Below are 15808 nucleotides of genomic sequence, written 5' to 3' on the forward strand. Positions count from 1 at the left end.
GAGTTAGGTTGGGAAAGAAAGAAAGAATATACAGTGAGATGGTACTAAAGTACTATAGTTTATGGGGATGGGGTGGGGGAGTTGAGTGGATGCATGGAGTTGAGGGGAAGTTGCAGAGGGGGGGGGGGGAGGTTTGTATGTATAGTAAATAATTGAGGAGATGATTTTTTTCTTGTATGTGTGGTGGCATGATATGTTTTTGATAGCGGAAGGGAAGGGAAGTAAGAACGATCTCGTGAGGGTGTTGTACAGTATAACTGATTTATATCATCCTTCCAAGAACGGTCATTCCTGTGCATCTAGGTCAATAATTAGTCGTTGACCTCCATGTGGATTTAGATCCGGAGTTTGCCTAAATGCCGCTAAGTCACACTTCTGGACACTCATTGATTTTCGACTAGCAGTCTGGCAGAACACTAATACCAACTTAAAGGATTCTCTATATGTTACTGACTGTCACATTATAGAATGCTTAATTTCCTAATATTCTCTTGTATTTTTTCCTCTTACTTAAGGTTGAGGTTTTACCCCTAATAAGACTTACCTACAAACTAAATACCAACTAATCCACCACAATCTCCTCCCAACTATCGAAATGTACAAAGCAACTCCGCCTATCTCTCATCAATCAAATCAAAAGAAGAATCACTAGAAAGCATATCCCAATCCCCTCCTTCCTCCATCTCCACATCCTCAATATCACTTACCGTCAAATCCTCGTCCTCGTCGTCAGCAAGACCATACCAAAACTCGCCAATACTGTTATCATAGGTATCCTTCCATCGCAAAACCTTATCCTCAACATCCCCGTTCACGCTCCCGGAAACTGCAATATCAGACTTCGTATCACCATCGACGACAGTCAATCCCACAGACTCAGCCCACTTATCAGCCTCAGCAATCTCGTCCGCCGAATGAACGTAGGATCCAGCATGATCACATACATCTCCCCAAGTGCTACCGACGGTAAGGTCAACATCATCCATGTCTTCGTAGTCAGACCAGTCGGTATCAGTGTAGTCGTCAGAGTAAGCTGGGATTCCAGCCCGTGCCATTGCGCGCTGGTTAGAGCGGATGACGTCTAGCATCTCGTTTCGCTTGCGCTGGATGTTACTGCGAACGGCATTCATGATTTGTTGGTTTCTTTTTCGATTGAGATCTCTCAATACTTGCTCGCGACGAGGATTGCTAGAAGTAGGAAGAATGAATCGACCTCTCTTTTGACCCAGAGAGTAATTCACCGCCAATCTCTTTGCAAGAGACTCGATCTTCTCGTCATCTAACTCGCTGGCGCCGTCCATATTTGCACGAGTATCACTAGAAGCAGCACGGTATCCTTTTTGATAAAGTTCCGGGCGAGGGAAGATTCTTTTCATCGACTTTTTTATCATAAAGTCCATTTTCTGCACTTGTTCGTCGGTGATGCCGTCGATCTTGATATCATTCTCGCTGTGAGTGGTACTAGAAGCAGCGATACCGTTTTCTTTTTGAAAAAGTTCCGGGCGCTGGAGGTATTTTTGCAACAACTTCTTTGCTAGAACCTGTAATTTTTGGTATTCGCTGGGGCCAGCCATCTTCTTGGGGGCCTCCATGCCGATATACTTGTCTCGCATATCTCGTCTAAGACGCTGCACCTCTTCTCGATGCAACTCTGGGCGGTAGACATGCTGTTGACATCTCAACTGTACCAGCCTCTCGATTTTCTCGTCCAAGGACAGCTTTGTGGTATCGACATTAGGAGCAGCTGCGGCGGAATAGAAGGATGTTCCGAATTGGGCCTCCTGGTCTTTGCGACAGGATTCGGCGAGCTTTGCGTGGATATACAGGTCTCTGTCTAGCTCGGCTGAAGATGCTGGTGGTCTGATGTTCGGTAGAAAAATCATTGGCATACATGCGTGATTTTGTGATTGTCTCTCCCGATTTTCGTTTCGCTCAGCACCTTTATTAGCGGTCTTTGGACTGTCATCAGCGCCACGTTTCTGATATTTCTTGAAGCCACGCGCCTCGGAGGAAGATTGCATGTCATCAGTATCGTCGGAATCAAGCGTCTTTACTGGTCGCAATCTCTTTTGTCCGAGAGCCTGGTTGACATCTTCTCGTTGTGGTTGTTTGGCCTGGCTTTCCTCAGTCTCCATGCGATCACCAACGCAAACCCGAGATTTGACTTGTATATTTCTCATTTTGACTCGATATACATCCGGGTTGTTTGCGTACATCTTTATTTCCATTCCCAGGTCCTTGAGTCGCTCGATTTCACTAACTCCCGCGCCTGCCTCTGCAAGTTTGGGCTGGTACATTCGCTGGTATTCTAAACGCTCGAGCCTATTCTTTTCTGCTTGTTGTTGCGACATCTCAAAAATAGTCTCTTTTCTATTCGCATGGGCGGATTTGGCGGAACGGTCCTTGGAAGCAGCCAATTGTTGCCGTTCGGTTTCTGAAGAAATCACTGAGAGCTTTGTCGGTTCGGCTTGATCCTTGTTCTTTACAACTTCTGTCAACGACCTCGGACCATCCCAAGCAGCTACAGTGTAACCACTTGATCTTCGCTTTTCGGGTTGACGAAACTTTTCCAAGATTTTTGCTTTGGCTGATTCGACTTGATTTACTCTTTCCCCGTATATATCTTGGCTGTCTTTTTGCATGCTCGATTTCAGCTTCTGAATTTCGGTCTGCAAAACATCTTCTATTCGATTCGTAAGAGCCTCTGTCTGTTGCTCCAGTCTGTCGATTTCTTCCAAAGATTGAGCCCATTCACTGCTTCCGTATGCTGGTCGGGACTGCTGATCGGTTGTTTTTGTATCCTCAGGGCGACGAGTCAGGGTTTTGGAGGCAAGTGATCTGAAACTCTCCCAGTCTGTCGATGCTTGTTTGCTTTTCGACTTCGTTTCCCGAACCAAACGGTCGAGGCTCATAAAGCTCCCTCCACTGGCTTCATTCCCAGTTGCCTCCAAGTTCATCGCAGTGTCGTTAGTAGCATCTGTGAAACTCTCACTCTCATGGGTCATCACACCGTTTGCTGCTCGGCGAGTGGTAAATTCAGAGAGACTAAGTGGACTAGTCTGTTGGGAAGAATCAAATCCGATTAGTCGTTGTGCCGCTGTGTGGTGCTTCAGGTATGCCTGATAGGCTCGAGTCTCTGTGGAAAGAAGCGGTGATAGTGTAGATGATGATGGCGTGTCGACTGACAGGCTGGCGGGCTGAGCAGCTGTCGTGCTATTAAACTTGGCGGGACAAGAATTCTTAGATCTCTGCACCATAGGTTCCCAAGAGTTCAACTGTGCCGGCGTGAGGGGTTTGGTGGACATGTCTTGCGAGTTATCTTCTTTAAAAGTTGGCTCACAAACCTCACTCCGTGCATTGCAAGGCTGTGTCTCGAGTGGTTCAGACAGCTGTGATGAGAGCTTCGCGGCTGGTGTTGGTCGCCTCACAGTACATCTGGCGACTTTGCGGTTATACTCGCGTGGTGCGGTGGTTTGCCAATCATCTCCTGCGTTGCCAGCCGACGATGTGGATGGAGTTGATGCAGGAACCTCCGTAGAGTCGGAAGGGTCGGCTTGAGGGCGTCTTTCACAATAGAAACGATTCCGTCTAATTGCGGGAGACTCATTTGCATCTGCTTTATCCTCTCCTTTAGTTGATCCATCTTGAGCTACCACAGAGGATATCATGTTTTCATTTTTGTCAGACTCTCTTGGGTTTGGGAGTTGCGTAGCCATCAGAGCTTCATCGTTGTATTTTTCGAAAGTATTTCTCCCGCTTGATGATGCGATTGTGATGATATTGTTGGAACCGCGAGGGTTGTTAAGCTCGGGACACCAGGCAGATCGATCGCCACTTGGAGATATAGATTGTGAGGGGCTTGAAGGATACCAGCCAGAATAAGTAGCTCTTCCAATTAAAGGTTTACTCGGACGTATAGGTTGTGACATGTTTGAGTCAACATACCAGTCAGGCAGAGCGGTCTTTGGAGGTGCGGGCTGTGACGCGCTTGGGTCGACTTCTTTGGAAGGTGAATTCGGCGGGACTTTGGAATTCATTTTCGCGATTGAAAGTTGTTGCGAGTAGAATCAGTGACTCAGAGTCACCGATAGAGGGTTTGATCGATAAAACGATCGTATGTGGTGCAGATACTAGAAGTTCTGCTCGGGTGTTGCGAATGTTGTAGAAGTTCAGAAGTCGAGACTGCGAGGTCGAGATTAAATAGGGCTTCTCGAAATCAAAACAACGCTAGCAAATTAGTGCGAGACTCTTGTGGTCCAATAGGCAACCTAGAAGCATTTGATAACAGGTTTAAAGTGAATTGAAATAGATAAACAACTGGCCATAATTTCGCTTATGGCCAGAATTCACCTCACAAGATGATGAATTCTGCATTGTTGCCTAGGATTGCATCATATCGTATTGGATTTTAATACTAGTGAATACGAAATGGCCTGATATTCTGAGGGAGGATTCTATCTCAACCTTTTGGGGCTTGCTGCTGGACAGTCGTCCCGTAGATAAGCGAGTGATCAGCTGCTGTTCTCCAAAATACCCTAATTCGAAATATCACCTTGGAATGTGATGGTGAAAATCATATAATTTACTTACCAGAAGACTATCGACGGAGAAAGATAGGTGTGAGTATTTGCTATTGTGAACTATACGAATCCCTAGCCAGTAAATAGGATGTGGCACCAGAAAGTAAAACAACGCAATTGGAGAGAAACTCTACCACCTTTCATCATGAATCCATTCACTTACTCTAGAATTTCCTGCCTCCAAACGCCAAATATCCATATTTCTTCAGCCCTCCCTCACTTCCTATTATTTGCGACATGAACCCATTCTTCTCGAGCAGTATTGAACGACTCCTCATCACTTTCCGACTTGCTACCAACAGTACTGCCTGATGCATCTTTCTTCTCTTCGGCAGCCTTAGTTTTCTTTCCTGTGAAAGTTCCAAAAATTCGGCCAAAGATCCCAGCAGGCTTGTCGGTAAGTCCGCCACCATTCTCAGCACTCGGCAACGACAGCCAGTACTCTCGTTCCTTAGCCATACGATACTCTTCCGAATCGGTATCTGAGAATTCCTCAGAGTCGGGATCGGCGTCAAACGATCGTGCCTGAGATGGATTTTTTTGCTGGGTCTTCGAAGAAGTATTCGCCGCTGATATTTTCTCGAGAGGCTTGTCCACTGATAGTTCCGAAGTCTCGGATTTTGGGGGGTGTAAGAATAGATCGAGTGGTATGTCCGTGAAATTCTCCAGAAATTTAGCCGCTTCAGAGGTTTTTGATGTCGTAGGTACAGCGGCAGATTGAAATGGAGGAGCTTGCTCGAGACCCCAGTCGCTAACCGTAGCCATTTCATTCACTTCCACTTTTTTGTTGGTAGACTGCAAACCATGTTGGCACCCAACTGCAGTAAGCTTATTAGATTGATTCTTTGAAACTTGCTGACTGCCGACGTTCTCTAGTTCCGATATTCTCTTGATGATTGCGTCTTTTTTGTTGGAGCTTGATGCAACACTTGAACTCGCTCTTGTTGCCGTTACGTTACAGCACTGTGGACAAGCATCATCACTCCAAACTTTCTTGGCCGTTTTCGCCATGTTGTTGCAAAGCAACGTGTGGCTGGCGGCTCTGCAAGAGCCTGTGTGTGTTATCTTAGGGTCTCGTTGCCAGTCGGAATGGGTACACGCGTAGCCGATTTTCGTGAAATGGCATTGTTGGGAAAAGTTTGGAGGCGCGAATGGGGATTTTCCTGGTTTATACATCTCGTTGGAGACTTCAGATCCGGTTTGTTCTGGCGCGATAACTCCCGTTATGCTGGGGGCTGCAGTACTTAGAAAACCTTTTGCGTCTTGGCCTTTCGAACCTTCTGAAACTTGCGGACGAGTTTCTGGCACAGAAGAGCCAATATTGGCGCTAGAATCGTCTTGAACTCTGACTTTGTCGTCTGCCTTTGGAGTATCTGAGGATTTGCTTGGACGAGGCTTTTTCGCCTTCTTAGGTTGACGTCGAGGTTGGTTCGGCGGCATGGAAGGCGAGAGACGCTTTCCAGTGGCTATTGCCAGATACTTGTTACTGATGAAGTGTTTGGAATCTTGTTAGAGCTGGACCTGACAATGATGAAAGAAAGTCCGAAAGATCAAGAGAGGAAGAAGCGCAAGCTTCTATACTCTTTTTTTGGAGTGGAAGTTGAGCGGTAAATCACCTGAGATTGTTCAAAAGTGTTAATGTTTATCTCATAGCAAATTTTGTCTAATAGATATCAGCTATGATTGTGGTTACTCGACATATTGAATTATGTTGAACATGAAACATAACTTCTTAATAATTATGAGTGTTTGAATATCAGACATTAATACCCAGCGATGTCTGCTGGGGGATGACACTGCATAGTGATGATTGTTAAAGTCAGTCATAAAGTAGAAGATCGGAATGAATCAAGAACAATGAATCAAGAACTTAGGTTGCTACGTTTCTTCTTGGCCTTCAGACTCTTGTTGCTCTGAGCTGGGAAGATTGTCACATACCCCAAAAGCCGGCTTTTTAATGTAACACATCTATCTATCAGAAGTAGACTTCTTATGAATCAAGATGGCTAGTCAAAGAATACAAAAATAACACTTAGTGATGAAAGCAACTATGATTAACGGCTTCCTGCAACACTCAATATTCTCCATTTCTACACAGACGTTGTTGACAATAATTGTTTGTTTGACGACGATTCATACAAGTATGAAGTTAAATCTAGTCCCATAGAATCTCATCTATGCAGGCAAAGAGTGCATTGCGAACCCGCGGATGTACGGATGTATAAGCTACACCGGGATACTGGTCACACAACCAGGAAGTGACAAAGAACTTCTCGCATTATTAACACCACGTCTTTCGATCGATTTCTCGGACAAATACTCAGTATTATTTCATCCTAGTTTCTAATATCGACGAGAGCACTTTTAATCTCAATAATCTCCTCTTCAAAGCCCTCATTTCCATTCATCACCAAACAATGTGATTGGTTGAAACGAGCTAAGCGAGCTGACCTCTTTGTATCACAACGTAAAATCGGGCTGTTAGCCCCTGCAAACCCTTTGAGGAGCACAGCATAAATTGGCGCAAGGATTCTGAGGCTGTGAATGCCGATGTCACCATTGCTATTCAGGGGCGACATGTATCCTTTATTCACCATCAACTTCACTTTCTATTTTTCTCTTAGTCTTGTCACTTGCGATAAATGCTTCGCTCGAAATGATAGATACCTCTGATACAGGATCCTCCGGGTTTCTGTCAGTAGGAGAAGGAGAAAAATCCACGGAACGCCATGTACATTTTTGGAGGGTCGTCGGGCTTTGTTTCGCTTTGGCTTTCGTTATTGATGGCGGCGCATTTCTTCAAATCGCACCACGAATGGAAATTATCGAGACCATTATTTGCAAGCTACATTTTCCAGATTTAATTCAATCAGCTCCGTTCAACTCCACTGGTGGTGGCTCAATTTCGGTCGCTGGGCAAGATCCGCGTTGTAAAGAAGGACCTGTTCAGAGCGAGTTAGCTTACCTTAACGGGATCCAGCAATTGTTAGATGTAATCCCCAGTAAGCTCTCGAATTTGCAGCTTATGGCACTTAATTAATCAAAAATACGTCAGATGTTTTACTTGCTGTCCCATATGGGTTACTAGCTACGAAGTACGGCCAGAGACCAGTCCTTGCTCTAGCGGCACTTGGGCTCTCTCTGGGATTTGCATGGTATCAGATTGTCTGTAAGCTATGGTTGTTTCCTATTACTGAGCAGCTTATTGAGTAGTCATTAGGTTGGAGACCGGATATATTCCCAGTCCGTATGATCTGGCTATCTTCTGCTTTTGCCATTATTGGCGGCGGTATGAGTGTGGCTCAGACGATGGTATATACATTACTCGCGGATGTAACAGACGAAAGCTCGCGGTAAGAAGTACTCCTCATTACCGGGGAGCTATCAAAACAGAGAACTAATATGTATTGTAGAGTCATCATTTTCTTGGGACTTGAAGCTGCAGTGCTCATTGCCGTGATGCTCTCCACATTTTTCAGTTCATTGCTTATGGAGCACGACGTGTGGATACCATTGCATCTTGGTAACGCGACAATGTTTCTAGGCACTGGCCTGGTATTTTTCATGCCAAATACCAAAACCCTTGTCGCAAATCAAGAGCAAGAGTATGAGCTGTTACAGGATAGCGATTATTCGACAAGCGACGAATCAGAAATGGAACCTCCTCCAGCTTCAAACGTGGCTATGATCAAATCCGTTCTAAAGCTTCCAGATCATAGATTACTAAGTGTTTTCAAAGACAAAAATGTTGTTCTTCTCCTAACACTGGCCTTTGCAAATGGCCTGGGCATGGACGTCCAAGATGTAGTATTGATATATATGTCGAAGCGATTTGAACTCAAGTTTTCTGAAGTAAGATACACGTGAATCAATCCTCAACACATCAAATTCTAACCACAGTGTATAATTAGGCAAACTCTTTTCTTACTCTTGATGCAGCTGTAAAACTTGCACTGCTCATTATTATACTCCCATCTGCAAGTCAATTGATGATCAAGTACTTCCGACAGCAGGGATACGAGAAGGACCTGAAATTAGCACGACTTTCCGGCTTGCTACTCGTCATAGGAGCGATCTTTTTAGGTATTTCGTCGCAAGTCGCAGCCGCTCGCATGGGTAAGTGAACAGTTTTCTCTTCTGTTATTAAGTAAGTCGCTAATATCTGTAATAATAGGAACCATAATATTCGCACTCGGTCATGGAGCGAGACCTCTGACTAGATCACTTCTTACAGCTGTTATATCACCTGAAAACATCACCATGGTCTACACAGCTGTAGGGCTGATTCAGAGTGTTGCCGATGCTATTTCTGGACCGTTATACTCTTCCTTGTTTTCGCTTGGAGTTTCTCTTGGAGGTATTAGGACCGGACTTCCGTTTCTCGCATCAGGATGTCTCTTTGTTGTGAGTCTCGTGTTGTGGATGTTTTTGCCGAACAGTTTTCAGAAATTATTGAGGAGATAGTCTGCTACAAAGGGTAAAGGACTTCAAATGATGTTCAGATTTATGTTATATACCCAATTATTACTCATGCATTTTTCGGCTTTTAGTGGGTGACATCTAGTCATGACTCTGATGTTACCCACACCCATGTCCGATTTCGAGAACCAGACTGGCCCATTACTATCTCCGATGCACGAAGTCGTAGACACAGATATTTTTGGATTAAGTCACACGAAATGATCAAAATTAAATATGCGCGACATTAAGAAATGTACACGGCCCTTGGATAGCATTTTCTGAAACCGAGTGCAGCGAACAGTGCGAGTTTCCAGCCACTCCAGTTCAAGCGACCTTTCAACCGTACTGTTGTTGGTAACCAACAACATTGAATTTTCCAACGACGTCGAGTTTAATAGTCAAAGACTCGATATACATTGAAATCGAAGAAAATAAGGGTTAAAGAAGGTGAAACTATCAATCGACATCGCCGTTGTTCAGTCTTTTTTTTTGTCTTCGTTCTTCTCCCAATTTCTTGAACCTTGGTTGAATCTTCCTAGTACAGGTACGAATCTCGATCTTTGTTTCTGATTTTTAACTAACCAACCAACGAGCAGGCCTCAAAATGGGTGTGCTACGGAACAGAAAGCTTCCTTCACCGATTACGGAAGCGCTCGATACGATTCTTGGGAACTATTCAACACAGTATCGGCCAAAATCTAAGATGCAACTTAAAAAATGGGAAGAGATTGGTAAGAACCATCTATTTTATTTTGGCAAATGTTTATTAACTCTTCGTAGAGCCTTGGCGACAGTGAGCATCCAGTCCTGAAAGAGATGCTCAATCGCATTCGTGTTCGAGTCTCGCGAGTGGAAATTGGATTCAGCTAAAACCCAGCAACAGGGACGACAACCATTTCATCGAGACGGGGTACCGGTTAGTGATCAAATCAAAAAAATCCATATTTGACTACGAAGTCCTAACACAATATAGGCCTGCATCTGCATCATTGAAGAAATCCTTTGCCAGCTGGAGTTATATCCATAATGAATCTGGTAGCGTAACTCCGACAAATATCTTGTTAAATTCGAAGGCTCATTCATATATAGTAAACATATACTCGCATATATTTGGCTCATTACTCTTTATATTTCTGCCCATATATATCTTTAGACAAGAGATATCACCACGATACAAAGTTGCGACTAGTGCTGACTTAGGTGTCTGTTCCATGTATTTCGCCGGAGTTGCTGTGTGCTTTCTGTTATCCGCAACGTAAGCTCATGACCTGTCCAAGATGATAAACGGCTTCTAACATTTGACACAGATTTCATACGATCATGAATCACAGTTCCAAAATAGAAAAGCTGGGCATGCAACTTGATTTCCAAGGAGTAATTTTACTCATATGGGGTGCTGCAGTGCCTCTAATATATTACGGCTTCTACTGTGATAAGAAACTTCAATGGGTCTATTGGTCGCTTGTATGAGTTCCAACTCTCTCATCCCTCCTATGAAATCAACTGACAACCTCCAATAGTCATCAGCCTTTGCTCTCGCCTGCTCATTCGTCACTTTCCAACCACGATTCAGCGAACCGTTCCTACGACCATACCGCGCAGCGAGTTTCGGAAGCTTTGCACTCTCATCCATCCTACCAGTGATTCATGGCGTCATCAAGTACGGATGGCCACTTCAAAGCCAGCGAATGGGTCTGAAATGGGTTTTCATAACTTTGGCATTCAACTCGACAGGCGCCACAGCATATGCGATAAAGGTAATGAGAATTTGGCTGGATTATCACTCTGAACTGGACAGAACGGTGCTTACTGTGTGCTTTTAGTTCCCTGAGCGGTGGTTCAAGAGGACATTCGACATATTCGGAGCGAGCCATCAGTGGTTGCATATCATGGTCATTCTTGCGGGCCTGTCTCATGCCGCGGGTGTCTTGCATGCCTTTGACTTTCTGCATGCGCATCCAAATCAGTGTTTGGCTATATAGCTGCACCTCTTAGATAAAATTACATTAGATGAAACCTTGCGGATACTTCGAAATGTGTTGCTAAGTCTAGTTGGGCACGATATGTACAGAAACGCTCCCGTAAACGTAAGTGAGAAACTCGTGGCTTGTACCAGGTTGGCTGGAATAAAAACTTATTCTCATTCATAAATTTATGGTGACTTTACACCAGTGCATTGCAAGACTGATAGGATACTCCCTAGCTATTATCACATCTCAAATTGCTAGAAAGCAAGACCTTATTTATGTATTGCTTTAGACATTTAGTACATCATCTCCGCATACTCTCCCTTGAAAATTCACACACGTATTCATTTCTTCTTAGCATCGGCAGCCATGCCGGATTGGATCCACGCCTTGCTTGACTCTGCAATCGCCTTCATCTTCTCTGGATCCTTCAAGGTCTCTTTGATAGTGTGGGGAGATGGCACGTGGCGACCTTTCTCGAGGGCAGGGCGGGCGGCCATTTGTTCTTCCCACTTCTTCAAGGCAGGAAATTCATTGATTTCGACACCAGCCCATCCGGCAGAAGCAACCCAGCCCCACTAAACAAGATCAGCGACATCTTATACAAAGTAAAGTTGCAAAAGAAAAAAGACATACATGTGCAATATCTGCGATAGTACACTTATCTCCGACCAAGTAGCCCGAAGTTGACTTCTCAAGGTGAGTGTTTAAGACACCATAAAGACGGCGCGTCTCGTTTGTGTAGCGCTTGACACCGTATTCAACTGTTACAAGTATTAGCCTCAGACTAAGCGTTATTTTGAGATGCTGATATCGCGGGCATTCACTCCGTTGTATTGTTGACGTAGGGGTCAGATACTAACTGTGCTCTGGAGCATATCTCGAGAAGTGGTTTGCTTGTCCCTGCATAGGACCAACTCCGGCATTCAAAAAGAAAAGCTGCACATATTGATCAGTTACCGGCTTCAAAAATTCATGCTACCACTACTCCTGGCAATACAATACAACTCATTCATTTCCTACGTATGTATCGAGAAGCCGATATTCCCCCGAAACCCCCACCTGCCAATGACGAAATGAGGGGATATCGAGTAACTCACCCAGTTGATCATTTCATAGTATTCTCTTGTTCCTTTCGGATAGGAAATCTTATAGTCGGTGTCGTACTCATCGACAAGATACTGCTGAATACCACCGGACTCGAAAAGGTTGATCTGCTTTCCGTCCTTGAAAGTGTCCGTCAACGCTGGAATCCGTCCGTTGGGGTTGATTGCTAGAAACCATGGCTCTTTCTGGGTATCCTTTGTGATGTCGATTTTCGTGACTTTATACGGCAATCCAAGCTCCTCGAGAGTGATGGATATCTTGATGCCATTAGGAGTTTGGGTGGTGTAAAGGTGAATATCTGGAGTTCTAGCCATCTTTAATTGTTTTGTTAATTGTATGAGACGAGATGTCATTAGAAGGAAGAAAGAATGAGATTCTCAAAGGCTGATTAAAGTGGTGGAAGGAAGGATCCAATGCACCCCACCTGCATCTACTCAATCGGAGTTAAGTTGCTTAGCAATCATGAAAGGGCGTGACGACTACAACCTACCTAGCTCGGGATTTAGGTAAGGTCAGAGATCAGAATACCTAGGTTTTAATCCATGTGACATTATGTTGAGAGCGCGAAGTAGATCAACGCACAACCAAGCTTGTCTTTAGTAGTGATCTTGCTTGTTCTCTGCCGAGGAGTGCCTGTAAGCGGTAAAATTCCATGGTGTCTCCCGTTGACCTGCTACGAGTTCGTATTCCATGTAGATAGTAGTATAACTTGTTGAATTGCAAGACTAGTAATGGCAACATGACCGGAAAGTTATAGTATGTGCTTGCAGTGACTCGACAAGCGCAACCAAATGATCTTCCCACGTCGTGGTATGAACTGTTGGAAAGAAGACATGATAGCACCTTGGGTTGTTCTAATTTGAGAAAGATATTTCCCTCGAGCATCTGGAAGCTGTGCGCAGACATAGTCTGCAAGCGTAAAACCCTCCCCAACTATGCACCCGAAATTCAACATTGTTCTCGATTTCAAGATGATGCCTTGGACATAGGTTATACGCTCAGGTCCAGTGAGGAAGCCCCAGCTTTGGTGTTCGAGTTGACTGTATAGAACCGAATCCCACCAAGTTGTTGAGAATGCTTTGGACATTATGTGACGCGAACAGTTGCTCGCTGTATAAATAGCGCGGGACGATCTTACAGCCTGTATTGTAATTATTAAGACGCTGTATAAATAGCGCGGGACGATCTTACAGCCTGTATTGTAATTATTAAGACGTCATTTTCCATTGCCAAAGATAGCACGGCGGCGATATGTACAGACAGAGTGTCTAGAGGTAGCCTTTCAAAGAAAGCAACACATCGTGGTCTTCTGTCGCAGAATAGGCCACTGTGCAAAATGGGAGTGTCCCTCAATCCAGGGTCTGACTGCTGTTATTGTATAAGTGTAAGAAATGAAGAAACGACAAGTCCGATAAGCCGTAGTATGCAGGAAGATGCTTTTACTTCATCGTTTTGACTCGTTTATCGGCCTCGAAGATGGTTGATGGCTCGGGAGAAATTGCAGATCAGCAAAAAGGAGTGGGAGAAGTCAGAATCACCTTATCCAGTTCCCCTACATTACTCTCCCACCCTTGGACTCTAGAGAATAAGTGGTGGATAAGATAGACACATATAAGCTCAAAATTGGAAATCGTTGAAGATCATCAATAGAGTAAGACGCACCTGCTGCAATTTGGATGGAAACATACACAATCACGTGCTGGCAGTGCACAGTCCGTGTCGAAGCTAAGCCGCTCTAGGGAACTTGATGATTTCCATTACTGCAATCGCTCCAGCTCGTCTCCTTCCTACCCACCACACTTCGAAAACCTCTTTTTTCTCGAAGACAAGCATCCGCCCGATATCTTACAAGATGGCGTGGAGACAACAAGGAAGTACAGGATCGAACAACATCCCTTTGGGCAACCGTCGTAGATTCGGCGGCGAAAGCGCCTCTCCTTCTCGCGACGATGGAGGCTACAATCCTACACAACCGAGCGGAAATGGCGATGCCCCATCTTACAAACGTGGTCGCAGCCCAGTTCGAGGTACGTGATTCCACTCTACTCTCGACCCAGATACCTTTCATGCTAACTTTACCTCAGCCAAAGAAGAGATTGCGGACGATGGATCGCGCCGTCGCAAGAAGAGAAATCGTTGGGGCGATGCTACTGAGAATAAGGCTGCAGGATTGATGGGCCTCCCAACGGCTATTATGGCCAACATGACAAGCGAACAGCTCGAGGCATACACGCTTCATTTGCGTATTGAGGAAATCAGTCAAAAGCTACGAATCGATGATGTGGTTCCAGCAGATGGAGATAGGTCGGTGATTCCCCGTTCACATCAAGGCTTTGACATTAACAGACTCAGATCACCTTCTCCTCCACCTCAGTATGACAACTTCGGTCGCCGTGTTAATACAAGAGAGTTCCGTTATCGCAAGCGCCTCGAAGACGAGCGCCACAAGTTGATTGAAAAGGCTATGAAAGTCATTCCTAACTATCACCCACCGCAGGACTATCGTCGTCCAACTAAGACGCAGGAGAAAGTTTATGTGCCTGTCAATGATTATCCAGAGATTAACTTCAGTATGATTGCTAACCCCCCTAGCCCTTCTAACCTTTATTTCAAATATCCCCCATTTTCATTTATCGTGTGACGCTGCGCAGCTTTTAAACGACGCTGCTCATTGTCATCACTAACCTTGCTGTCACTCACCATTTTTGCTATTAGCTTTTGATCATACACTAACACTTAGCTTGCGTTTTACTAAAGTTGGTTTACTTATCGGGCCTCGTGGAAACACTCTGAAGAAAATGGAAACAGAATCGCAGGCCAAGATCGCTATCCGTGGAAAAGGATCCGTCAAGGAAGGAAAAGGCCGTTCTGACGCAGCTCACACTAGCAACCAGGAAGAGGATCTTCATTGTCTAATCATGGCCGATACCGAGGAAAAGGTTAACAAGGCGAAGAAACTCATTCACAATATCATCGAGACTGTAAGTGTTCCTTCCTTAGCCAAACATTGTACTCCCACTAACAAATCTAGGCCGCGTCTATACCCGAAGGCCAGAACGAACTGAAACGCAATCAGCTTCGCGAGCTCGCCGCCCTGAACGGTACTCTTCGAGACGACGAAAACCAAGCCTGCCAAAACTGTGGTCAAATTGGGCACAGAAAATATGACTGTCCCGAGCAAAGAAACTTCACAGCAAATATCATCTGCCGTGTCTGTGGAAATGCTGGGCACATGGCTAGGGATTGTCCAGATAGGTCCGCATGGCTACGTTATTTCTACAATGAGAAAATACTAACCTTTCACAGGCAACGTGGCGCAAACTGGCGCAATGATGGCCCTGGCGCAGCTCCTGGTCCCACCGCTGGTCATATTGGCACTGGGGACGCTGTCGATCGAGAGTACGATGTAAGTCATGTTCCCTTCCTGAAACTGAAACCAAAAGAACTTCACTAATGTAATGCAGCAACTCATGGCAGAACTCTCTGGTGGTGGCCCAGCAAACCCGGAAGCTGCTCGACGTATCGAAGCTGGACCTGGTGGCTACGACCAGGGTCCTCCACCAGATGGTGATATGAAGCCATGGCAACGTGGGCCTACTGGTGCTGCAGCTCCATGGCAAAAACGNGGTGACGATCGTGGTGGTTATGATGGCCGTGACGCAGCTCCTCCAGGCGGTTCTGTTGCACCTTGGG

General features: G+C 45.1%; 5 protein-coding genes across 5 annotated transcripts; 2 read left to right on the plus strand and 3 right to left on the minus strand.

Annotated features, from left to right (window-relative positions):
* Positions 1–614: 614 nt before the first annotated feature.
* Positions 615–4037, minus strand: GLAREA_10792 (uncharacterized protein; the record flags this gene model as incomplete). Its single annotated transcript, XM_008079892.1, has 1 exon — positions 615–4037. One exon carries the CDS (start codon positions 4035–4037, stop codon positions 615–617), a length of 3423 nt encoding a protein of 1140 aa, XP_008078083.1.
* Positions 4038–4796: 759 nt separating this feature from the next.
* GLAREA_10793 (uncharacterized protein) lies at positions 4797–6020 on the minus strand (the record flags this gene model as incomplete). Its single annotated transcript, XM_008079893.1, has 1 exon — positions 4797–6020. The coding sequence occupies one exon, from the start codon at positions 6018–6020 to the stop codon at positions 4797–4799; it is 1224 nt and encodes a 407-aa protein (XP_008078084.1).
* A 1216-nt stretch (positions 6021–7236) lies between these two features.
* On the plus strand, positions 7237–11023 carry GLAREA_10794 (MFS general substrate transporter; the record flags this gene model as incomplete). Its single annotated transcript, XM_008079894.1, has 13 exons — positions 7237–7582; positions 7636–7749; positions 7801–7933; positions 7994–8432; positions 8492–8696; positions 8755–8937; positions 9638–9772; positions 9822–9834; positions 9925–9957; positions 10015–10296; positions 10349–10505; positions 10562–10798; positions 10865–11023. 13 exons carry the CDS (start codon positions 7237–7239, stop codon positions 11021–11023), a joined length of 2436 nt encoding a protein of 811 aa, XP_008078085.1.
* Positions 11024–11352: 329 nt separating this feature from the next.
* GLAREA_10795 (Glutathione S-transferase (GST), C-terminal) lies at positions 11353–12429 on the minus strand (the record flags this gene model as incomplete). The annotated part of the gene is made up of 4 exons (XM_008079895.1): positions 11353–11586; positions 11645–11772; positions 11872–11947; positions 12109–12429. 4 exons carry the CDS (start codon positions 12427–12429, stop codon positions 11353–11355), a joined length of 759 nt encoding a protein of 252 aa, XP_008078086.1.
* Positions 12430–13967: 1538 nt separating this feature from the next.
* Positions 13968–15686, plus strand: GLAREA_10796 (Eukaryotic type KH-domain (KH-domain type I); the record flags this gene model as incomplete). The annotated part of the gene is made up of 7 exons (XM_008079896.1): positions 13968–14142; positions 14200–14419; positions 14468–14685; positions 14873–15096; positions 15147–15370; positions 15422–15514; positions 15593–15686. The coding sequence occupies 7 exons, from the start codon at positions 13968–13970 to the stop codon at positions 15684–15686; spliced, it is 1248 nt and encodes a 415-aa protein (XP_008078087.1).
* Positions 15687–15808: the final 122 nt, after the last annotated feature.

Source organism: Glarea lozoyensis (assembly GCF_000409485.1).
Source record: "Glarea lozoyensis ATCC 20868 chromosome Unknown GLAREA12, whole genome shotgun sequence".
Classification (NCBI taxonomy): Eukaryota; Fungi; Ascomycota; class Leotiomycetes; order Helotiales; family Helotiaceae; genus Glarea; species Glarea lozoyensis.